This window comes from Cebus imitator, unplaced genomic scaffold (genome assembly GCF_001604975.1).
Source record: "Cebus imitator isolate Cc_AM_T3 unplaced genomic scaffold, Cebus_imitator-1.0 Scaffold61, whole genome shotgun sequence".
Taxonomy (NCBI): domain Eukaryota; kingdom Metazoa; phylum Chordata; class Mammalia; order Primates; family Cebidae; genus Cebus; species Cebus imitator.
This window is the reverse complement of record NW_016107376.1, coordinates 4,444,551-4,469,228: the sequence shown is the minus strand read 5'-3', so window position 1 is coordinate 4,469,228 and position 24,678 is coordinate 4,444,551. Positions and strand designations below refer to the sequence as shown.

The window sequence follows — 24,678 nt, the reverse complement described above, 5'->3', positions numbered from 1 at the left end:
CCCTCCCTCCCTCCCTCCTTCCTTCCCTCCCTCCCTTCCTCTCTCCTTCCTTCCTTCTTTCACCCAGGCTGGAGTGCAGTGGTGCTGTCTCGGCTCACTGCAACTTCTGCCTCCCAGGTTCAAGCGATTCTCCTGCCTCAGCCTCCTGAGTAGCTGGGACTACAGATGTGCACCACCACACCCAGCTAATTTTTTATATTTTTAATAGAGTTGGGGTTTCACCATATTGGCCAGGCTGGTCTCAAACTCCTGACCTCATGATTTGCCTGCTTTGGTCTCTCAAAGTGCTGGGATTACAGGCGTGAGCCACCATGCCTGGCCAAAAATCTGTTTTTATATAGGTAGTATCTACCCTTTGAGAGTATACCTAGATCCCACAGAGATGTTCTCTCATTTACCTCTGCATTTTCCAGTGCTTAAAACATAGTAGATCATCAGTGTTTGTTAAATGAATAACCAAGCTCCCATCTATTCATTCAAGTTTGTCAAGGGTACATTGTTTAGTATGATCCCACTTTTATTTAAAAGTCAAATATTCTACACATGGGTGTGTACATGTGACTGTGATTGGGCTTGTGTGTGTATTTACTGACACTAGCCTGTGAGTGATAGTTATCTTGAAAGCAGGAAATATACAGGTGTCAGTGGGTTTTATATTTCTGTGGAGTATATTTCTCTATCGTTTGAGTTTTTACTGTGAATATTAGTACATCTATGATCTGAAAAAGGGAAAACCTAAAGATAAACTGAAAAAATCTGTAGGTCAACCCAGGAAGCTTCGTTGAATTATAACAATACAACTGATTTGACTCGTCCTCCATTTCTGGCTTTTGAAGCTGTCTCTCTGAAATTGGCAGCTTTGTTCTCTGGGCAGTCTGGCTGCAAATCCCAGTGGGTGGCAGGCCTACTAGCTTTTGGATCTTTTTGTTTCATGGGAATACGCATTTCAGAGCAGGAGTGAGGAGATGTGGAATACGGTGCACACGTGGGCTATAAGCAGATTTTTCTAATCTTTTAGCCGAGTGAAATGAGAGGAATTATAAGAAATGAGGAGAGATCACCCTGGGAGAGGGAAGAGAAGAGTTGCACCTGACACAGGTCTGACCACACATTTTGGCAGACAGGGTCATTTTTGAAAACTATTTATGAAGCATTCGACCCCATATAGAAAACAGTAGGTTTCCCTATAACCTTCAGTCATCACTTTAAGTTCGTCTCCTTGGAGATTTTCCCAAAGCTGTTGCTGGAGCTATCCAGACATTTTTAATCAGGAAAAGGGTAAAAGAAATCCTTAACCAGCTGTTTATAATCTTTCTCATAGTCAAATTGATGCTGTAAAACCTTCTAATTGGAACCCTGCATCTGAGAACAGGGAATACTCATATGCAAAATATCCATGGCCAGAGAACTCCTTGTCTAAAGTAAACAAATCCAGGAAAAGGACCTGGATTGATTTTTATGTCACAGAAAATTAAACTTCCAAATGTCTGGCTCCCAATACTCCAAAACCACTCTGAAAAACCATTAAAGAATATCACACTAATTCACTTTTCCTTATGATGGTTGAGAGATGTGTTATTTTGATTAAATGAGTATTTTATGATTTATATCACATATGTGTACTATAAAAACATGTGCATGTTTACACTCACATTAAATAATTTTCTTGTCTTTATCTAATAGATCAAATATAAATACCCTGCCCTCCACACCTGACGATCTTGACCCCACAGGCTGAGCTCTGGGTAGTGGCCTTCCTTTCTGTTTGGGGTTAACTTTCTTCCTTCCTTCCTTTCTTTTCTTTCTTTTCTTTCTTTTCTTTCTTTTCTTTCTTTTCTTTCTTTTCTTTCTTTTCTTTCTTTTCTTCCTTCTTTCTTTCTTTCTTTCTTTCTTTCTTTCTTTCTTTCTTTCTTTCTTTCTTTCTTTCTTTCTNTTTTTTTTTTGAGATGGAGTCTTGCACTGTCACCTGGGTTGGAGTGCAATGGCATGATCTCGGCTCACTGCAACCTCCACCTCCCAACCTCTCCTCCCTCAGCCTCCCAAGTAGCTGAGGTTACAGGCACCTGCCACTGTGCCCAGCTAATTATTTGTAATTTAAGTAAAGACAGGGTTTCACTATGTTGGCGGGGCTGGTCTCGAACGCTTGACCTTATGATCCACCTGCCTTGGCCTTCTTAGTTTTGGGATTACAGGCGTGAGCCACTGCACCCGGCCTGGGTGAACTTTCTTTCTGTTCCCTGTTGCATCTCATTCTAAGACCTTTTTTCAGACATTTCTTTTGTGAAATTCATTTTTTCCTTGTCTGCCAACCTGTTCAAATCACTCCTTAAAAGCTCATTTTAAAATGTAGAGCTCAACACTCTATCTTTTCAAATTGAAATTATTTCAGATTGTTGTTTCAAAATTTTCAAAGAGTACAAAGTAACAAAACTGGCATAAAGAATTGTATAAAGTAGCAAGTGAAAGGCCATTAGAATTCAATTCCCTGGAGTTAGTCACTGTTCAGATTGGTAAACTCATTCAGAATTTAAGAAGCTTCTAGCCTATTTCTCCAGTTTATAGAGAAATAAACTATTCTTTCCTGGAAATCATGAAACTTCCCTTTAAATTATTTGTTCATATCACTATTTAAATATTCAGTTTCATATATAACCAAATACTGTGATAACAAAGCTACGTGAGTTAAATGCATGCTTTTAGAGTTTTAACCATTTTCATAAATATGGGCTTGTAATAGCAACAGTACAGATTGTATTACAATCTGCCTATTATGTAGTTTTTCTGGTCTGGATGAGAATATAAATTTTCTGCTGTAATTATTTTCATGTCTAGACTGCCTTCCTTCAGAAGAGAGATCACATTTCTAACTTCCTGCCTTGAATAACCCATAGTGCCTAGCCAGTGTTCTTCAGACATTTGTTTGGTAGTAAATATAAATGGCTTTTCCATATCACATACTATCATTTGGAATATTTTTCATATGTAAGTTGACTAAGTAGTATGTATGATTTCGTCAGGAAATACCTATGGATTATACCATGCAAGTAATATTTTAGATACAATGCGAAGGAAATTGGGAGTTGAGAAATGAAAGACTTATCTCTTCTAAGGGAAATGAAAAGCTACCTGTGGCAGATCAGATTAAAAACAAAAACAAAACTCCCAAGTATGGTGCAACAGTGTGAAACACAGAGCTGGTTACAGTGAATTGTATCGATCGAGACAACTTTGACCTCATCTTCTACAACTCACTTCCCTACATCCACACAGGCTGGAGCACTTTTTCCTCTCATCTGTCCATCCCAGAGACAGGCATGCACACATGCACACATAGGCATGCTCAAACACACACACACACACACACACACACACACACACACACACACACCACTCTTGAACTCTGACCTTTCATGTGGTGCTGTCTGAAAAGCCTCCCCTGACACACAAAAGCCCCCTAATACAATGGTAACCCCATTAACCAAGACAGAACCTTGGAATGGATTCTTGCCGATCACCAATCTTGCACTCCCAAATTTCAATGAGTCCTCAATTCTTGTTGATGCTTCCTTCTAATATCTCCCAAATCCATCTACTTCTTTCCATCCAGGTCACCATGTCCCTAGCTATGGTCATCATTTCCCTTAGCCTCCGTTGCTGTGACAGCTTCTGTCCCATCTCCCTTCCTCCAGCATTGCCACCTTCAAATCCATTCTCTATCCTGAACCCAGAGCTGTTTCTCAAATGCAAAACCAGGTTTAGAAAACCCTTCCCATGCCGGTGTCATCTTTGTCATTCTCAGCCACAGTGGTATTCTTGCAGCTTTCTTCATACTGGATTCTTTCATACATTCTCTCACCTCTAGATTTTTTCACACTTGGAATAATGACTGAGGATCATATATCTTAGTCATAGGTACAGCTGGGGAAATGAGACCTCTCAATATGGCTTCAATGTCAACTTCTGATAGTCAGCAACACAGCATGCTTCTGTTGAGTACCCAATCATCTATTTGCTTCAAGAAGTAATGAAAACCTCTCAGCATGGGCATCCTCAGGAAGGTGACTCACTGACATAAATTTCTTCAAGATGACCTCAAAGGAGTGCTTTCAAATACAGGATATGATTGGGTTTCAGGATGAAGGCTGTATAAACTTGCCTCCCAGCAACACTAGAAAATGTATTTACACTACCTCCTGTTACATGGTCCTCTATTCCTAAGAATCTCATGCCTGCTGCCAAAAGATATAGTAAAGGGTCCCAACCTTTCACCTCACAGAACAGATCATATTGTTTTTTTTTAAAAAAGTCACCATTCCCAATGTTACACAAAATAGTACGCTGCAGAATCAAACCCTCTGTGTCTGTAATTTATCCTTAGGGAAGATTACCCTCCAGAGGGAATTATTCTACGGGAAATCACCTTAAATCCTACCCAAAGCAGTTAGAACCATGCTATAGGCTAAGCAGAGACAAAACATTACTTACCCAACTCACTGCCTGGTAATCCTATTAATTCATGACTCAACTTATTCTGCCATTCTGTCACTACTCTTTGAATTTCCTTTTCTCCCAATCTTCTCTTTGACCTCCTCAACCTCAGATGGTGACTTTGCTTCTTATTTCAGTGAGACTATGCAAGTAATGAGATCTCCTTTTCTTCCTCCTGCCATCCAATCCAGCAATCCATTCTCCGTTGCTTCCTGGCTCTGCCTGCCCTCCTGACATTGCAGATGAACTGCAGTTCTGTTATTCTAAGGCCAATTCTTCCATTTGTATAAGAGTCTCCCCCACTCCCCTCCACTCATAAATTTGTTCCTGAGTATGGGCTCTCTCTCACAGTCAGCTGAACTTGATAATTCCTATTAGACTATAATCAAGCTGCAGGACCTTCTTAACTATTAAATTTTTCTGGTCTCATTTATAGCAAAACTCCTTTAAAAATGGCTACACATACTTGCTGTCCCCCATTGGTCATCTCCCATTCTCTCTTGACACACTCCATTGCAAGTGGATTTTTCAGTCATCAGGAACCTTCAGTTGTCAAATCAAATGTTTCCGATTTCCATCCTCATCTCACTCCACCTGACAAGACTTCCTTTATTGGCTTCATGGCTTGCTTTTACCCACATGGTGACTTCTTCTTCATGTTTTGTACGCTTCCTCCTCACACCCCCAGGATTTCTGTAAATGTCATGGTGCCCCAGGACTCCATCTCAACCTTGTTCTCATCTCTTTTCTACTCTTGTCTCTTGGCCTCTTTTCCTCTCGCCTCCTCTCTTCATCCACACTCACTCCCTAAGTCATGGCCTTCAATATTGTCTCTGTACTCATACATCTTGCCTGAGCTCAGGGTTTATTTATCCAACTGCCCATTTGACATCTGCTGGGAGGTCTAATAAGCATCTCAAATTTCACATATCTGGACTCAACCCTGGGTATTTCCTCCAAGACGTGCTCCTTACTAAGTCCTGTTCCTTCAATTACTTAAGCCAAAATTTCCTCTTTCTTTTGCACTCCTCACCTGATCCATAATGATAACCTGCTAACTGCATTTCCAAATAAACCCTCAAACCAACCATTCCTCAAGTCTAACTACTACCATGCAATCCCAGCCATACTTCTCTGTTATTGGAAAAGAAACAGCCTTCTACGTAGTCTCCTTGCTTGCTTCTGTTCCGCCTTGTCTATAGTCTATTCTTCAACAAAAGCTAAGCTGATCTTTTTTTTTTTTCTCCTGTCACTCACTCTCTTAGGCTGGAGTGCAGTGACAAAATTATAGCTCACTGCATCCTCCAACTCCTGGGCTCAAGTGGTCCTCCCACATCAGCATCGCTAGTAGCTGCACTACAGGTGCACACTATTGCACCTGCTAATTTTTTTACATGTTTTGTAGAGATAGGATCTTGCTACATTGCCCAGACTGGTCTCAAAGTCTTGGTGTCAAGTGATCCTCCTGCCTTGGTCTCCCTAAGTGCTGGGATTGCAGATGTGAGCCACTGTGCCTGGCCAAAACCGATATTTTAAAAAACATAAATCAAATTATGTTACTTTCTTACTCAAAACCCACCACTGGCTGCCCACCACTCTTAGAATAAAATCCCAAATCCTGACTCTGGCCATGAAGGTGCTATACCATCTTTCTCTCTGGCCTAATTTTCTTTTTTAAAAAATTCAATTTAAATTATTTGTAATAAAGTAATTATAATTATAAATTCATATTTAATTATAATTTAATTATACTTTCAGTTCTGAGATACATATGCAGAATGTGCAGATTTGTTACATAGGTATACCATGCCACGGTCATTTGCTGAACCCATGAACCTGTCATCAACATTAGGTATTTCTCCTCATGCTATCCCTCCCCTAACCCCCTCCCCCTGACATGCCCCGGTGTGTGATGTTCCCCTCTCTGTGTCCATGTGTTCTTACTGTTCAAGTCCCACTTATGTGTGAGTGTGCCATAGCTAACCCGGAGTTAGAATCTAAGCAATGCCATCTTAAACCCTGTACCCTGCAAGCACCAAGAAAAACGGTTTTTCCAAAAGTAAGTTGTAACTGCTGCCCCGTTTCCTTTGTGATAACTGCTTGCTGCCTGTTTTCCTTACAATAACTGCTGACCTTGGCTTCTGTAAATAAAAACAGCTAGCTTGCTCTGCAAAACGCTGATTGAAAAGTAAGAGAAGAAAACATTTTCTCTTGTAATGTTTGACTTGGAGCTCTCCACCAGGGACCACTTAGAATTTCCGCTAATTCCAGGAAGCTTGCTATGTAAAGCAGCTTGCCTTTGCTTATTAGAAACTGCCAGAAATAGTTTCTGTAAAGTTGCTTGCCCTGCATCCCTTCACCCTCTTGTTCCTAAAACCAGGATGTGGTTTTTCAGCTTAAAAACCCTGCTCCGCCTGAGCTTGGGGCCACGGGTTGGAGAGACGTGGGTCCTCTGTGGCTGCCGGCAATAAAGACCCTGCAATTTGGCATACTTTTGTCTTGGTGTTGACTTTCTATGCTCGCTCCAGTACAGCATGAGAACATGTGGGATTTGGTTTTCTGTTCTTGTGTTAGTTTGCTGAGAATGACAGTTTCCAGCTTCATCCCTGTCCCTGCAAAGGACATGAACTCATCCTTTTTTATGGCCGCATAGTATTCCATGCTGTATATGTGCCACATTTGCTTTGTCCAGTCTATCATTGATGGACATTTGGATTGGTTTCAAGTCTTTGCTGTTGTGAACAGTGCTGCAACAAACATGTATGCATGTACCTTTATGGTAGAATTATTTATAATCTTTTGGGTATATACCCAGTATTGGGACTGCTGAGTCAAATGGTATTTCTGGTTCTAGATCCCTGAGGAATCACCACACTGTCTTCCACAATGGCTGAACTAATTTACACTCCCACCAACAGTGTAAAAGCATTCCTATTTCTCCACATCCTCTCCAGCATCTGTTGTTTCCTGACTTTGTAATTATTGCCATTCTAACTGGCATGAGATGATATCTCATTGTGGTTTTGATCTGCATTTCTCTAATGACCAGTGATGATGAGCTTTTTTTCATAGGTTTGTAGGCCACATAAATTTCTTCTTTTGAGAAGTGTCTGTTCATATCCTTCACCCACTTTTTGAGGGGGGTGGTTTGTATTTTTCTTGTAAATTTGTTTATGTTCTTTGTAGATTCTGAATATTAGTCCTTTGTCAGATGGATAGATTGCAAAAATTTTCTCCCATTCCGTAGGTTGCCTGTTCACTCTGATGACAGTTTCTTTTGCTGTGCAGAAGCTCTTAAGTTTAATTAGGTCCCATTTTTCAATTTTGGCTTTTGTTGCCTTTGCTTTTGGTGTTTTAGTCATGAAGTCTTTGCCCATGCCTATGTCCTGAATGGCATTGCCTAGGTTTTCTTCTCAGATTTTTATGGTTTTGGGTCTTATTTTTAAGTCTTTAATCCATCTTGAGTTAATTTTTGTATAAGGTGTAAGGAAAAGGTCCAGTTTCAGTTTTCTGCATAAGGCTAGCCAGTTTTCCCAAAGCCATTTATTAAACAGGGAATCCTTTCCCCATTGCTTGTTTTTGTCAGGTTTGTCAATCATCAGATGGTTGTAGATGTGTGGTGTTCCATTGGTCTATAAATCTGTTTTGGTACCATGCTGTTTTGCTTACTATAGCCTTATAGTACAGTTTGAGTCAGGTAGCATGATGCCTCCAGCTTTATTATTTTTGCTTAGGATTGTCTTGGCTGTACAGGCTCTTTTGGTTCCATATGAAATACTATATAAAGTATTTTTTTCTAACTCTGTGAAAAAAGTCAGTGGTAGCTTGATGAGGATAGCATTGAATCTATAAATTGGGCAATACGGCCATTTTAATAATATTGATTCATCCTATCCATGAGCATGGGATGTTTTTCCATGTGTTTGTGTCCTCTCTTATTTCCTTGAGCAGTGGTTTGTAGTTCTCCTTGAAGAGGTCCTTCACATTCCTTGTAAGTTGTTTTCCTGGGTGTTTGTTTCTCTTTGCAGCATTTGTGAATAGGGGTTTACTTATGATTTGGCTCTCAATGTAAATGGGCTAAATGCCCCAATTAAAAGACACAGACTGGCAAATTGCATAAAAGGTCAAGACCCATTGGTATGGGTTATTCAGGAAACCCATCTCATATGCAAAGACACACATAGACTCAAAATAAAGAGTTGGAGGAATATTTAACAAGTAAATGGAAAGAAGAAAAAAAAATAGGGGTTGCCATCCTAGTCTCTGATAAAACAGATTTTAAACCAACAAAGATCAAAAAAGATAAAGGGCATTACATAATGGTAAAGGGATCAATGCAACAAGAAGACCTAACTATCCTAAATATATATGCACCCAATACAGGAGCACCCAGATTTATAAAGCAAGTTCTTAAAGACCTACAAAGAGACTTAGACTCCCACACAATAATAGTGGGAGATTTTAACACCCTGCTATCAATAGTAGACAGATCAACAAGACAGAAAATTAACAAGGAAATTCAGGACTTGAACTGAGCTCTGGACCAAGCTGACCTAATAGATATCTACAGAACTCTCCACCCCAAATCAACAGAATATATATTCTTCTCAGCACCATGACACTTATTCTAAAACTGACCACATGATTAGAAGTAAAACACTCTTCAACAAATGCAAAAGAATGGAAATCATAACCAACAGTCTCTCAGACCACAGTGCAATCAAATTAGAACTCAGGATTAAGAAACTCACTCAAAGCCACACAACTACATGAAAGGGACAATCTGCTCCTGAATGACTCCTGGGTAAATTATGAAATTAAGGCAGAAATAAATAAGTTCTTTGAAACCAATGAGAACAAAGACACAATGTACCAGAATCTCTGTGACACAGCCAAAGCAGTGTTTAGACAGAAATTTATAGCACTAAATGCCCAACCAAGAAAGCAGGAAATATCTAAAATTGACACCCTAACATCGCAATGAAAAGAACTAGAGAAGCAAGAGCAAACAAATTCAAAAGCTAGCAGAAGATAAGAAATAACTAAGATCAGAGCAGAACTGAAGGAAATCCAGACATGAAAAACCCTTCAAAAAATCAATGAACCCAAAAGATAGTTTTTTGAAAAGATCAACAAAATATATAGACCACTAGCCAAACTAATAAAGAAGAAAAGAGAGAAGAATCAAATAGACACAATAAAAAATGATAAAGGGGATATCACCACTGATCCCACAGAAATACAAACTACCATCAGAGAATACTAGAAACGCCTCTATGCAAATAAACTAGAAAATCTAGAAGAAATGAATGAATTTCTGTACACATACACCCTCCCAAGACTAAATCAGGAAGAAGTCAAATCCCTGAATAGACCAATAACAAGTTCTGAAACTGAGGCAGTAACAATAGCCTACCAACCAAAAAAAGCTCAGGACCAGATGAATTCAGAGCTGAATTCTACCAGAGATACGAAGAGGAGCTGGTACCATTCCTTCTGAAACTATACCAAACAATAGAAAAAGAGGGATTCCTCCCTAACTCATTTTATGAGGCCGGAATCATCCTGATACCAACATCTGGCAGAGACACAACAAAAAAAGAAAATTTCAGGCCAATATCCCTGATGAACATTGATGAGAAAATCCTCAATAAAATACTGGCAAATGAATCCAGCAGCACATCAAAAAGCTTATCCATCACAATCAAGTTGGCTTCATCCCCGGGATGTAAGGCTGGTTCAACATACACAAATCAGTAAACATAATCCATCACATAAACAGAACCAATGACAAAACCACATGATTATCTCAATAGATGCAGAAAAGGTCTTCGATAAAATTCAGCACCTTTCATGCTAAAAACTCTCAATAAACCAGCTATTGATGGAACGTAACTCAAAATAATAAGACATATTTATGACAAACCCACAGCCAATATTATACTGAATGGGCAAAAGCTGGAAGCATTCCCTTTGAAAGCCAGCACAAGACAAGGACGCCCTCTCTCACCACTCCTATTCAACACAGTATTGGAAGTTCTGGCCAGGGCAATCAGGCAAGAGAAAGAAATAAAGTGTATTCAAATAGGAAGAGAGGAAGGCAAATTGTCTCCGTTTGCGATGACATGATTGTATATTTAGAAAACTCTATCATCTCAGCCCAAAATCTCGTTAAGCTGATAAGCAACTTCAGGAAAGTCTCAGGATACAAAACCAATGTGCAAAAATCACAAGCATTTCTGGCCTAATTTTCTATCACTCTCACCCTGACTGGCTTTTCTCTAGCTCAGCGACCTTTCTCCATTTCCCAGCACACCCATATCTCCAGACGTCAACACTGACACTCCCACAATGTAGAACACGTCTCCCTTGGATACCACCTGGCTCCTTTCCTCACTCAAGTTAGGCTCTTGCTCAGATATCACCTCCTCAGTGACAGTTCTTGTGACCACCTGTGGTTCACAAAATAATAACGCCTGAGAGGGCTACATCTGAATCTCCCCAAACTGTTGACTATATGAGGCTACATGGCAAAGGGGGTCTGACATTGCAAATGGAATGAAGGTTGCTAATTAGCTGATCTCCAAATAGGGAGATTATCTTGGATCAGACAGGTGGGCCTGGTGTAATGATAAGGGCACTATCAGGTGGAAGAAGGGGTTAATAAAGGAGATCCAGAGATACGGCAGTGGAAGAAGACGTTGCTAGTTTTGAAAATGGAAAAGAGCCCTGAGCCAAGGAATGTGGGTGACCTGCAGTAGCTGGAAAAGGCAAGGCAGTAGGTTCTCCCAAGAGCTTCCAGAAGGAGTGCAGCTCTGCCAACACGTTGATGCTAGCCCAGGGAGACCCATTTTAGACTTTGGCCTCAAGAACTATAAGATAATCAAGGCTGGGTGCAGTGGCTCATGCCTGTAATTTCAGCACTTTGGGAGGCCAAGTCGGGTGGATCACCTGAGGTCACGAGTTTGAGACCAGCCTGGCCAACATGGTAAAACCCGGTCTCTACTAAAAATACAAAAAATTAGCCAGGCATGGTGGTGGGAGCCTGTAATTTCAGCTACTTGGGTGGCTGAGGTGGGAGAATCACTTGAACCTGGGGGGTGGAGGTTGCAGTGGGTCAAGATTGTGCCACTGCACTCCAGCCTGGGTGACAGAGTGAGATTCTGTCTCCAAAAAAAAAAAAAAAAAAAAAGATAACCAATAATCAGTTTGTATTGCTTAAAGCCACTAAGCATGTAGTAATTTGTCATAGTAGCAATGAAAAGCAAATGGCCTGCCCAAGCTAAACCAAATATGCAGCCCCCCCCACACACACACACTTCTCTGTCTTCTTGATCTTTGCTTACTTTTTCTACGCTTGTTGCTGACTGTTACTACAAACCCCATCCAAGGGGGCAAGACCTTAGGCTTTGTTCGCGCACATACTCCCACGTTGGGAGCAACATCTGTCAGTGCAACGTTGCCAAGAGCAGTCCCTGAAAATTTGACCGTTTGCTAAAGCTTTATTTTCAACTCTCTTTTGCCCCCTTAGATGACACTTTTATAAGTAAAGATGTGTTAAAATTAACCCAAGGGTGATTCCTGGGGAAAAATATATTATGATTTAATAACATGTCACCTGAGGAACTGGAGTAAAAGGAATAAGGTCATCCAGTCTTCCCAGGTAGTCTTTGTGGTAAAGAATGGATCATATATCACAGGAGTAGATAAAAGGAAAAAAAAATCCAATGGAGACAGGATGGAACAGGTTGGGAACTGAGTGTTGGTATACAAGTCTCACTCCCGTCTTTGAATCTGTTGACAAAAACATTGTCTCCTTGCCATGTGTCTGTTCATGAGTGGAGGGGTTGAGACTGCAGCCCAAAATTACTGCGTATTTGAACTATTTGAGATTCCTAAAAACATACCCTGCATAATAAAAAAAAGACGGTTTTTTTTATTATGACATTTCCCAAAGACAATGTGTTTGAACGCATTTCCTTTCTCATGCTCTTTTAAAGATGGTAGATACAATTTTGATAGGTGCAGATTAGTGAAGTTTTCCATAGTTAAACAAGTTGGCATGGCAAGCCTCCTAGGCATGGTGTGGCCTGCAAAACGTGTGAAATAATAGATGTCAATTCCAGGTGGAAGCTGTAACAGACAGTGTGTGACTGGGCACACCCCTCTTCCAATTAGGGTGATCTCAGACATCTATGTCAATAAGGAATCTCCATGAGGCTGGGTTCCTGTGTGGTTTGAACCGGCCAAGTCTCCCTATCAAATCACACTGAACATAACAGTGTGAGCAGGAAATAAACCTTAGATGTGTTAAGCTAAAGATACAGGGTTGTTTGTTTCCACAGCCATTTGGGTGTGCTTTGGCCTCATAAATGTAAGGAGAAATAGTGAATGTCAACAAATGTCCCATCCTATGAATGCAATGTGTAAATCTCATAGAAAGGGAGCAAATGCAGCCATTTGCAAACTCATTTGACATGAAACCTTTTTTGTTCATTTTCACACAAAAGAATAATGTGCAAGAGATTTTCAGGAACGCTGCTCCAGCTTTCATTCTGTCAGTTCTCCACCCCGAAACTTCTCACTTTTCTCTGCTCAACTGAGATTGTTGGCAAGTGTGTTGACATACTCTTTACTTAGTAAACAGACACACCTTTACAGAACATTTATAAACCTTACTTGGGACTGAGTAGAATGGTGCACCCCAGAAGAAATGCTCTAAATAGATTTTATAACTCATCCTTGGCACATATATAATGTTTTAAAGGAAAAAATCTTTTTATTGTACATAACACCAATATATGCTGTGATTTTTAACACTGCTTCATGAGTTTATCTGGATGTCTTGACTCTATCCAATGCCTTCCATATTTTAAGGTGTATGGGATTATGCAGACCTATGGTCACTCTTGATTTCTTTCCAATGGGCTCTTATAACAAGTTTTGTGAACTGATTGCAGTATAAATAGATTGTGAATTAACTTCTGGCAAGCTCATCTTACTCAGACGCACTTAAAATCTGTTCTATATACAAACAGCTCTCAAAACTGCCGTGTGGGAACAAATCTATATTTCTCTTGATTTAGAGACAATTTAAAATGAAAACAGGTGAGACTCCACACTGCATCTTCTTATTTTTACACATATTGTTACTGAAAATACCTTTCATCTTTAGTATTTTAGAACCTAGATACCTTATGTAAATGAATGCATTTCTAAACCAGTCAACCATCAACTCCCAAGACAAGAGGACAGCAGCTAAGATTGCCATCTTCTAATCCAGAACGTTAATTCCCATCTTTTATTGTTATTCTTTACAGCACTTCAGTGAACTCAATCATTGCATTTAGAATTTTTTGCATGTTTCATTTTTTCATTATTTTTCCTGATGATAAATAAATATTTATGAAAATAAAACAAGAAAAAAATGCATGAGAAAAAACCTGTTTTAATCACAATTCCCAAAGATAGCCTCTCATTACAGTTTCCTTCTTACACTCTTCAAGAAGTTGTGGACACAATTTTGAATTTTGTGTTTTTTATTTAGCATTGAAATGAAAGCATCTTCCCATGTTAATCTTGATTCTTTGTAGACTTCATTTTTAATGGTCATATAATATTTAATCATATGCTTTTATGCCCTAATTTGATTGACTATCCACTTATAGGTTGTTCAAAAACATTATATTTTTTAGTGTTGTGCCCCATTTATTTTTAAAAAAGAATTTGTAGTTACTTTAGAATTAATTCTGAAACATGTATCCTGATGGGAATTGTAGGAGGAGAGAAGCCAGAAGTTCTAGAAAATCATTCTGGAAGGTAAGATATCCTGAGCAGCTGAGAAGGAGGCAGCAGAACACGGTTTAGGGTGTGGGGAAACACACGTGTATGCAGGAGTTGTTTGCTGAGCTCTAGAGAGACAAGCTGTTCTGTGCTGTGCAGCATTGTTATAAAGAGATCAGCTGTGTAACCAGTGCAGCAAGAGGGGGCAGGCATAGGCCGGAGACATCTGGGGAAATTATAGGCATTGACAACGGAGACAGCTGGACTAGAGCTACAAGCTGGCCACAGGAGACTGGCCTCCACTGCTGTACCTGGGGTGAGATGCTGCATCTAGTGTGGGCCGCGTCAGGTTCTTGAATAAACCTATTCCTGTAGCAGTGGTGTGTGCCCTTCCCTGTGGTGTCAGTATGTCCTAGAAATCAGAGCAGATCGATACAGGGTTTTTTGCAATATCATATTGGAATCTGCGTCCATATGTCAAATAGCAGAGCTGAAGAAGACAATGGACCAAATGTTTCCAAGTGCCCTGCAGTGCCATTATACTAATTTTGATAACTACAGTCATGTGTTTAAAGTGAGCTCTTTTCAGTGACTGCCAGTGAGGAGACTGTGTGCCTGGATTTCATAAGGATATAGGAATGACACTGTGCAGCTCTTGATGTTTGCATGCACTCTCCTCTTATCAGACATATTCGGAACGTAGTATCCTCTAGTTAAAGAATCTTAAAGAGGTTCCTACATGATGATCTCACTAATCATTCAGCCTTATTTAGGAGCAATGGCCTATGCTTCTCAGGGATATGTGTCTTTACACCCCCAGGTACTGTTAGGTCAGACTGCATAGTCTAAGAGCTTACTGTCCACGGGCTCAGAGCAACAGCCACAAAACCACATTTAATCATTGTATCACACATGTAACTCTCTTGCAATCTCCATAAAGGTTTTTTCCTCTTCATCTTTTTGTTTGTACTTGTACATATATTTACATATTATTACATTAATACAGATTATTTCGTTTCTTCTATATTTATGAAACCCACTTTTGGTGATGTACAGCAACATGGATTTTGATAAATACAGGCAGTCATCCTGTATCCACCACCACATTCAAGATGCAGAAAGTTCCATCAGCCTCCCCCTAGTGAATTCCCTTCTATTACACCTTCGCAGTCAACTCATGCCTTCCACTCCCAATGCCTGGAAATCACTTCTTAAATACTTATTTTTGTAATCTATACCTTAATTTTACCAAAAAAGAAAAAGAAAAGAAAGGGTAAAGAATCACTTTCTCCAGTGCTTATGGGTCTAGGATATTTTCTCAATTTGCAGACCTTAGGGCTGATTCGCTAAACACCACAGACTTAAACTCTGGCCTTTCAGCAGGGTTAAGGTGGAGCTCCACTCCTTCCAGACCATCTAGTGACATTCTTCTAACAGCTGCCTACCTGAATTCTATAGCAGTGCATAGCTGGTGCATTAGATGTATTTGGTTTTAAATATAAATCACTTAGTCACAATTAGCTTGCATATATTAAATCTCCTTATCATGTAACTTAGAATTGAAATACTTTAATCTATTTTAGGATTTCATTGTGGAGGAACACCTTGCTTTTTGCAATAAATTGTTCTTTATAAACATGTATTAAGCTGAATTTTGAAAAATAAGTATTATTTTAAAATGCTTTAAACATGCTTGCTGATTCAAGGACAAATAAGTGTTGTTAAATAAAACTAATAGTTAGTCTTTCAACTATATTCCTCAAAAATCCATGTTCAACGGCCAGGCGTGGTGGCTCACACCTGTAATCCCAGCACTTTGGGAGGCCGAGGCCAGTGGATCACTTGACGTCAGGAGCTCAGGACCATCCTGCCAACATGGTGAAACTCCATCTCTACTAAAANAAAAAAAAAAAAAAAAAGAAGAAGAAACTAGCTGGGCATGGCAGCGGGTACCTGTAATCCCAGCTACTTGGGAGGCTGAGGCAGGAGAATCATTTTAACCCAGTAAGCAGAGGTTGCAGTGAGCCAAGATTGTGCCTCTGCACTCCAGCCTGGGTGACAGAACAAGACTCCAGCTCAAAAATAAAAAGAAAAAAGAAAAAAAAACCTACCCCTGAGCTGAGCTTGTTTATAAGGTTGGCAGCTCTCTCCACCAATGCAATTCACAGATACAGGACTCCTTATGCACCAACAGGTAAAGTTTTGAATGTGCACATCTCAACGTGTCAGCCTACACGTCAAGGTGCATTTTCTCTTTCAGAATAATTTCAAGCCATTTCTCCCAGCACGCTGCAGAGGCTACATGGAATATTCTTCTGCCAAGAACCTGGAAGCCTGTTCCCTCACACAGACTTCCAGCTTCTTGAAAGAATTTTGCAGATTAAGCAACGGGCGCCTAATGCTCATACTGCTCCACTAGTCATATGGCAGATCTGTTTCCCATTTCTAGTTGGAGTTTCAAGGACTTCCTTTTTCTAATTGCTTCCTCGGTTGCTATGGGCTGTAGAGACCCCTGCCTCCTCCCTTCTCACAGCAAGGTTCAGTTGTGTTCTATTGCGTGGAAGTATGAGCCAACTGAGAGAAATTTAGGGGTGACGGTTCCCTCTGTCATGCCAACATACCCAGGCATAAGAGCCATCATGAATTGCTTCTAGAATAATAAATAAGACATCCAGCTAAACCACCTCTGATGACCCAACTGGATCAGCACTTAGCAGAGAAAGATTTCTGCCAATATTGTGGGGTGTGTGTGTGTGTGTGTGTGTACACACACTACCTTTTTTCTGAGTAGCAAAACTTAGTCTCATTGTTAAGTCTTAAAAAGAGGAAGTTGTCTTTGGGCTTCGCTCTTCCCCCACCTTTGTAACCTTCCAATTAAACTTATTAGAGCACAGATTTCTCCTGTCTTTGAGTCCTGTAACATGCATGTTATTTCCTCTGTCATTTACTTGGGCAGCTCTAACCTGCATTTTTCTCTTCTTTGTTCCTGAACAAAAACTGATTTCTTTCTGGGGAAGCTGGAAAGGCAAGACTTATGCGGCCAATATGTTTCCCAACCCTCACATGAGAAAAAGGGCACAGCCAGCACTATCAAAAAACAACCCTCTGCCAGTCGCAGAACCAGATGCTTTAAGCTGCTTCTCATTGTGGGATCACTCAACGCAAAATAAAACAGACCCCCCCAAAACAAAGGCTTCCGGTCTCCGGCAATTCCAACGAAAATCTTGTCATCAGAGCTTTGAAATATCCTAACCAAACTGTCTTCCATTTTAAGTTTTCTTTTCTTTTCTCTTCTTTTCTTTTTAACACAGAGATACTAAGTTGAGGCCAGGCAAATTCTAGTAGTCTTTCTCAGATGACATCTAAATCTCAATGGCACCTCCTACCTCTTCCGGTCTGCTTTTTATGTGTGTTCCTAATGGTGACTGGTTCCCGGCTACATTGCTTCTCTGTCATTATTAGAGCTATGATGATTTTCATCATTAATTAGCACACATTACCTTTCTCCTCAAACGTTTTACTTGAGCGTTTAAAACAATCAAATACTTGTGTGCTATACTCCGGAACTCTGTTGCAATTTTTCCAAAGGTGAGAGTCCTTTTCATTGTCTAATTCATTCTCCACCCCATGCCCCCCGCCCTTTTTATGAGAGGGAGTCTCACTCTGTCGCCCAGGCTGGAGTGTAGTGGGCAGTCTCAGCTCACTGCAACCTCTGCCTCCCGGGTTCAAGCAGTTCTTCTGCCTCAGCCTCCCGAGTAGGCTATGTGCCTCCACATTTGGCTAACTTTTGTATTTTTTAGTAGAGACAGAGTTTTACCTTATTGGCCAGACTAGTCTCAAACTCCTGACCTCATGATCTGCCTGCCTCGGCCTCCCAAAGTTCTGGGATGACAGGTGTGAGCCACCGTGCCCGGCCTCATTCTCCCTTTTGCCGAAGGGTTGCAATCTAACAATCCTTAATTAACCCACATATTGGTTTGGAAAATGTAGCAAAAGAAGAAAGGAAACCTTGGAGTAGACACAGAAGTGAGAGGCATGAATTAGGCAGATGTGATGTTTTAAAGTGTTTAAGACATGGGGCATAGTTTAAAGAGTTCCTGAGACAAAAGTGAAAGAAATCAACTTGGTGATGGGAAGAATTTTCTTCTGTTGAAGTAAAGAGGGAAAGACAGAAGGGAGATGAGAGAAGTGCTCTTTTGTGGAACACCTTTATTTTGTACAGAGCAGGAAAATGATCTACTCTCTGCACCTCCCTCATTACATATGCTTATAGTATTCATGCATTTGAAGTGCTGGGCTATTGCAAGCTTCCTGTGTGTTTGTATTTGTGAGAAGTGTTAAAAAAATCAAGTTATATGGTAAGATAAAAAGTCAATAATGATTATTTCATGAAAAACAACAACGAAAGGCAGTTTTTAGAAAATGGCAATTGACATTAAATAAATGAGGAACAGGATCTCAACTGGATTCTGGGACTCAATTATAGGGCTGTCTCCCTCAAAATCTAAGCTGAGAGAATTTACTTGGTTACCAGAGCAGATCACCCAATTGTAGACACCCCAGGGACACGAACAAGTTGAAACAACTTCATTGAAAGGTGAAATTTACTTAGGATGTCTTGATTTCAGACGTCGTAGCACAAATAGGGTAAAAGACCGGGAAAGTCACTGACGTCTTGACAGGTGAATATTTGCAGTACACATTTTCATGTTTGACACATCACACTCCTTTATGTGGATGTCAATTTGGGGCCACTACTTAGTTAAGCAGTGAAATTTTCTTCCTTTTTGGGGGAGAATCATATATTACTGGCACTGGGCAGAGAGTAACTCAGGAGGCAGCTTATCAGAGACTGTGAATGGGCATTCTGTGGGAGTTTGAGCAAACCAGGGGCATGTACGACTGACCATTCCCACCAAGACAAAGCCTGCTTCTACAGTGCTTTTACCAAAACTGGCTTTCCCTTTCAACTCTCCTCTGGAGAATCATTTAAAATGGAATTTGTAAACCACTGTTGGGGTGGGGAAACGGCGTGGGGGGTGGAAGGTCAATAGAGCCTTCCAGAGCTCCTTGGCTGTTCGTTATAATCTTCAACTTGCAGTCTGCTAGGGTCAATCCTCTCCCATTTCTGGAAGGAAAGCAGGTGAAGAAGCGGGCTTTGAACTGGGCAGACCTCTATTCCAGTCTTGCTTCTACCGCTTACCACTGTATGGTCTTAGGTATCCCTTTGATATCAGTTTCCTTATTTACAGAATGAGTTTTACATAGTTGTTTTGATTTGTCTTATGTAGCAGAAACAACGCATGTATAGTGTCTGCTACATAGCAGCAATCTCTAAGTGGGACGCCTTTGGCAACACCGACGGCAGGACCCAGACCCAGAGATGTCTGTTTCCACCTTTCATCTTTGGTTCTAACATTCCACATTGTCCACAAAACTGATGTTCAGGTTGGAAATAGCTACAATGGCTTCTGCTGTGCCTTCTTTACCTGCAGAGCTTTGCATCAAGTGGCAGACACTGCCAGTTCCACTCTCTGAGGGTATAAGGATAAAGAAATTGGCACAGATGAGGTATAGAGGGTGGGTACCCACTGGGTAGCAAACACCTGGGCTGTGGGGCTGTGACTTCTTTCCCCACACCCATTTTCAGGCCATTTCCACTGGCAATCAAGGTTTCTGGGGCCACAGTACCCCCTGATGGCCAACATGGGGAACTTTCTTTTCTCAACAATTCCTTTCTCCTCTCCTAGTGGAACCCCCTGTCTTTCCCAGGTGTCAGCTTTGTTCATTCTGTCATGGACCATTCATTTCTCAAAAGCTTTGTGTAGCCTTGCTTTTCTATTTTTCTAAAATTTCCTGTTCAATTATTTCAGGAACATCTATTTGCCTCCCTCTTTCTTTCCCTCACTTTGTTCCATTTATGAATTCTGAAATTATTGTGATTGTAGTTGATAAGTATAATAGCAGGAGTAATGCATTCATCTATTTATCAGGGAAACTCCCATATATTTAGAAGTAAAATAAGACACACTTTGGAATGAGCAGCATCAATCTCTAACGCCCTTTGAGATATCCAGTTATCTAACCTACACAAAAGAGGACATTGCATTTCTCCAAGTAACACTGATCTTTTCTCAACATTATTTTTCTATTTATTTAATTGCCAAAATTGTTCTCATTTGTCCCCTTCTGTTTTACTGCAAATATAATTCAATGTTATTCAACTGTACAATAAGGGTTCAGTACATTCTTGTGGGCTATTCTAGAAACCAAAGCACATCTTTTAGCATTAGTTCTCTATGGGAGAGTGAATTCACACTTCAAGCAATTGCTTTAGAATAAGCTTTGGAAAATATTATCTATTGTAATTTTTTTTTTTTTTAAAGATGGAGTCTCACTTTCTTGCCCAGACTGGAGTGCAGTGACACAATCTCGGTTCAAGGCAACCTCCACCTCCTGGGTTCAAGCGATTCTCCTGCTTCAGCCTCCCAAGTAGCTGGGATTACAGGCATGCACCCCTACCCCAGGCTGATTTTGTATTTTTAGTAGAGATAGAGTTTCACCATGTTGGTCAGGCTGGTCTCGAACTCCTGATCTCAAGTGATCCACCTGCCTCTGTCTCCCAAAGTGCTGAGATTACAGGCATGAGCTACCACTCCTGGCCTACCTGTTGTAATTTAATACTGAAAATTTTCAGCTAGGAGTGGTTAATTTTTTTAAATTCATATTTGACATATGTATTCACTTGTTTTTAATCTGTTGGCCTGTAACACCTATTGGGATGAATACTTACAAAGTAAGTCAGGTGTAACTTAGCAGGCACGGATTCTTCTTTTATCAAAAGAAAAACACGCTAATCAGATCCTGATTTGATATGTATGAGACTATACAAGAAGCTTATTAAATTCAACTGTGTCTCAAAACATAAATGATTCTTTTCCTTAGCGTAAATTCTAATAATGTCAATGATTCGTGTCTTTATTTGGCCTGGGCTTAAAATACTTTCAAAAATACAAATGATTTGGGCATGAATTATTAAAATGGCATCAATTTCATGTTTAAATGTTTAATTCTTCTGGTTTAGGAAGCTTATTCTTAAACCCAGAGGGTAGTAGCTAGAAAGTATCTCAAGTCTTGACAAAACAACTAATTAAAGGATTTCTGTTACAAATTAGCATCAAAAGGTTTAATCTTCCTGGCTGCTAATACTCAAATTTAAAAGTAAAAGCTTATAAAAACTGGTATAAAATAACATAATTACTTAATAAAATGATAAGCTATTGTGACCATAAAAGGTAGGCATGATAAAAATATAATTTTTTTATGCTTTTATAAAATACTTTCCTGGGCTGGGCATGGTGGTTCATGACTGTGATCTCAACATTTTGGGATGCCGAGAAGGGCGGATCACAAGGTCAGGAGTTGAAGACCAGCCTGGCCAACATGGTGAAACCCCATCTCTACTAAAAATACAAAAAGTAGCTGGGCATGGTGGTGCGTGCCTGTAGTCCCAGCTACTTGAGAGGCTGAGGCAGAATTGCTTGAACCTGGGAGGTAGAGGTTGCAGTGAGCCGAGATCACACCACTGCACTCCAGCCTGGGCAACAGAGAGACTCTGTCTCACAAAAAAAAAAAAAAAAAACTTTCCTAATTAGGGTAATTAGGAAATAATTCAAGGTAATGCTTGTATAGTATGTTTTGCTTTGAAATGATTTTCATATTTATAGAACTGAAATTGTTTTCGCCTTTAACATAAAAGATAAAAATTAGATATAGTAACAGGTAACTATTACCCAGCCAATTTCATCAAAATTCTGTGAAAATATTCTGTGTAAATTCTATATACACACTAATCAAACAATTTAAAAAACTCAAAGAAATCAAGTATGAAATCATAAAATAGTTGTGTGGTGCAAAGGGTATTTTAAAAGATTATCAGACTGATATTCAAGCTGGCATATTCACATTTTTCTGGAAAGAGATATTTGCTTTCTGATAACATATACCTTTTGATTTCATAAAGTTTTGGTGGTACAAATTAAAGCACTCAGTGTTAATGTTTTTGAAAGCATTGCATTTAAATTATTTTCTCAGGCTCTAAAGAGAAAACACCAGAGGAAACAACCAGGCTGAATTGTTTAAAATGTATTTTCCCTATAATTAAATAAGAAACATCTGTCTAGGGATTTTGGAAATGAATGTAATCCATCCACACTCTGCCTGCACTAGCTTACATCCAATGTCTAATATTTTGAAAGACAATTCTTTCTTTCTGTAAAGAATTAAACAGCAACAAGGAGCGATGTCTGAGTCTGCGGCAGCTACGTCCTGCCTCCGGAGTTTGGGCACTGGAAACGCTAGGGATCTCTCTTTTTCTAGATCTGTCCTTGAAAAGCAAATTCTCTCCACAGTCAAGGTTAGAACGTAGCTTTCATGTTTCTCCAAAACATCCACTCACCCTGAAAATGCTCATCCCAGAACAGTAGGGAAACAGGAATTGCCAGGATGCGTCCAAACACTCAGGGTCAAAATAGTGTCCCTTCTTTAGGGTTCACTAAACATCTACCTCCACTTAACTCAGAGTTGAAAAAACTGATTTTCTCTAGAGACCCACACAACCCACAACACGGACACATCCAGCAGGCGAAACGAGCACCGCACCAAGACAGTGGAAATTCGCCCCTGGAATGGCCCTGGTTCTTCTAAACCCAGGCCCGCAGCTTAGAAGGACAAATCTCACTTACTGGTGGTGTCAAACGGTATCTGCCTGCACTGTGCAGACCCCTCCGCGGGCCAAGGACAGTAATAGACGGCTCCTCCTTCCACGATATTGGGCTGGCTGGTGTTGGCTTTGGGTGCCCCCACCAAGACACTCGCTCTGCAAAAGGGTTGGAGAAAGTCACTTCTTGGGCGTCACAAAAGCGTGCGCATGCAATGCAGTCTCCGCAGCCTCAAACCCAGGGACGCTGGGTCAGGCGTGGGGGACAGGAACGTATTTATGATGAGGACCGACTGTCAATCTTGATTTCCTCTTGGAAACCTATGGGCGTCCGCAACCTGGTTTCCAAGAGTGCAAACGCTCCTACTTCCCTAGGTGGAGCTCTGTGTGTGCAGTGAGAAGAGAGAAGGGGGTGGGGTGAGAGGAAGCCAAGGACAGAGCCCAGCTGCTGGTAGCCGACAGCTCTTGCGCCCAGACGCAGTCGTTCCAGGCTACGCATAAACAGACCGCGCTGTGGTCGCGGCTTTAACCCGCTTGGGTCTTCTGCGTCCCGTTCTCTCCTTTGTAGGATGCTTGCGTCTTGGTGCCGGGAACACCCAGGACTTGCGTGTTCTATGCAAGTGGCATGTCTCTAGCTCAAAGTTCGCAAGGCGCATCTAGCATGGCAGGGGAGAGAAGGGGCTGGTGGCTGGAGAGGGACGGGACCCTGGGAGGGCGGCGGGACGGGGATCCCAGACTGCGGGGACTGCACGGCGGAGTGGCTGGGATGGGACCCGGGATCGCGTTCGCGTTCGCCCCGCGCGTACCTCCTCGGGCCGGGCGACTTACGTGCGGGCGTCGGGTATGTAGAAGTCCACCGCATAGCCGAAGTAGCTGCCCTCGGGGCCGCTGTACACCGTGAGCTTCTCCACGTCCAGGTTGAACGCCTGCGAGGCGGGGGACCACAGCAGCATCCCCAGCGCGGCCGCAGCGCAGCAGACGGGTGCGATCGGCGGCGCCCGGCTTCCCCTGGGACCCTGGCTGGCCCCGGGCGACATCTCTCTCCGCCCCGGTGGCTGCTATCCGTGAGCACGAGCCGAGGACCCCGGCCGGGCAAGGGGCACGGGCGGAGCCTGGCGGTCCCCAGATGTCCGCCTCCCCAGTCGGTGCACGCGGCGCACCCGCAGTGACAGTGCCCAGCGTCTGCTGGCGCGCGCCCGCCCGCCTGGCCGGCTCGGGGGCTGGCCCAGGCGCTGTAGCCCTCCTCCGGCCGCGGGCGGGGACCCGCGCTCTCGCGGCGCCTCCTCGCGGCGGGTCCCCAGCCGGCGACGCCCAGGCGGCCCCGCTGGTGGCTGGCGCACGGGGTGCCTGTTCGGGCTGCCCGGATTTCTATTGCAGTCCCATCTTAGGGACAATCAGTTTCGCCTCTCTCACCTCAAGCTATTTATTGCTTTAGAAGCAATGCTCCGTGGAGCAAGGGCTTGCTCCAGTTTCCCCCAAATGCGCGGCTTGGATGGAGAATGTGAAAACCAACTCCACCACCAGGAGCGGCACGGCAATTATCTCTGCATCACCTCTGCAGCCTGACCTCAGCGCTCGTGGTTTTCGCTCCTGTGACTGAGAGTTAAAGTTGAGATGCCCCAACCTCCCCCAAGTCCATCCCACCTCCCGGCAGAGCTCACTCATAAGCAAGAAAGCCTCGACGGTTT

General features: G+C 41.7%; 1 protein-coding gene across 1 annotated transcript in view; it reads right to left on the bottom strand.

The window, feature by feature from the left end:
- ITGA8 (integrin subunit alpha 8) overlaps window positions 1-24,115 on the bottom strand; it is a 187,320-nt gene extending 163,205 nt beyond the window's left edge. Inside the window, exons 1-2 of the mRNA XM_037739048.1 lie at window positions 23,819-24,115; window positions 23,016-23,149 (exon numbers count right to left, since the gene is read on the bottom strand). Coding sequence (XP_037594976.1) covers window positions 23,016-23,149; window positions 23,819-24,027 — 343 coding nt within the window. The 5' untranslated portion in view covers window positions 24,028-24,115. The remainder of the gene's footprint in view (window positions 1-23,015; window positions 23,150-23,818) is intronic.
- Window positions 24,116-24,678: the final 563 nt, after the last annotated feature.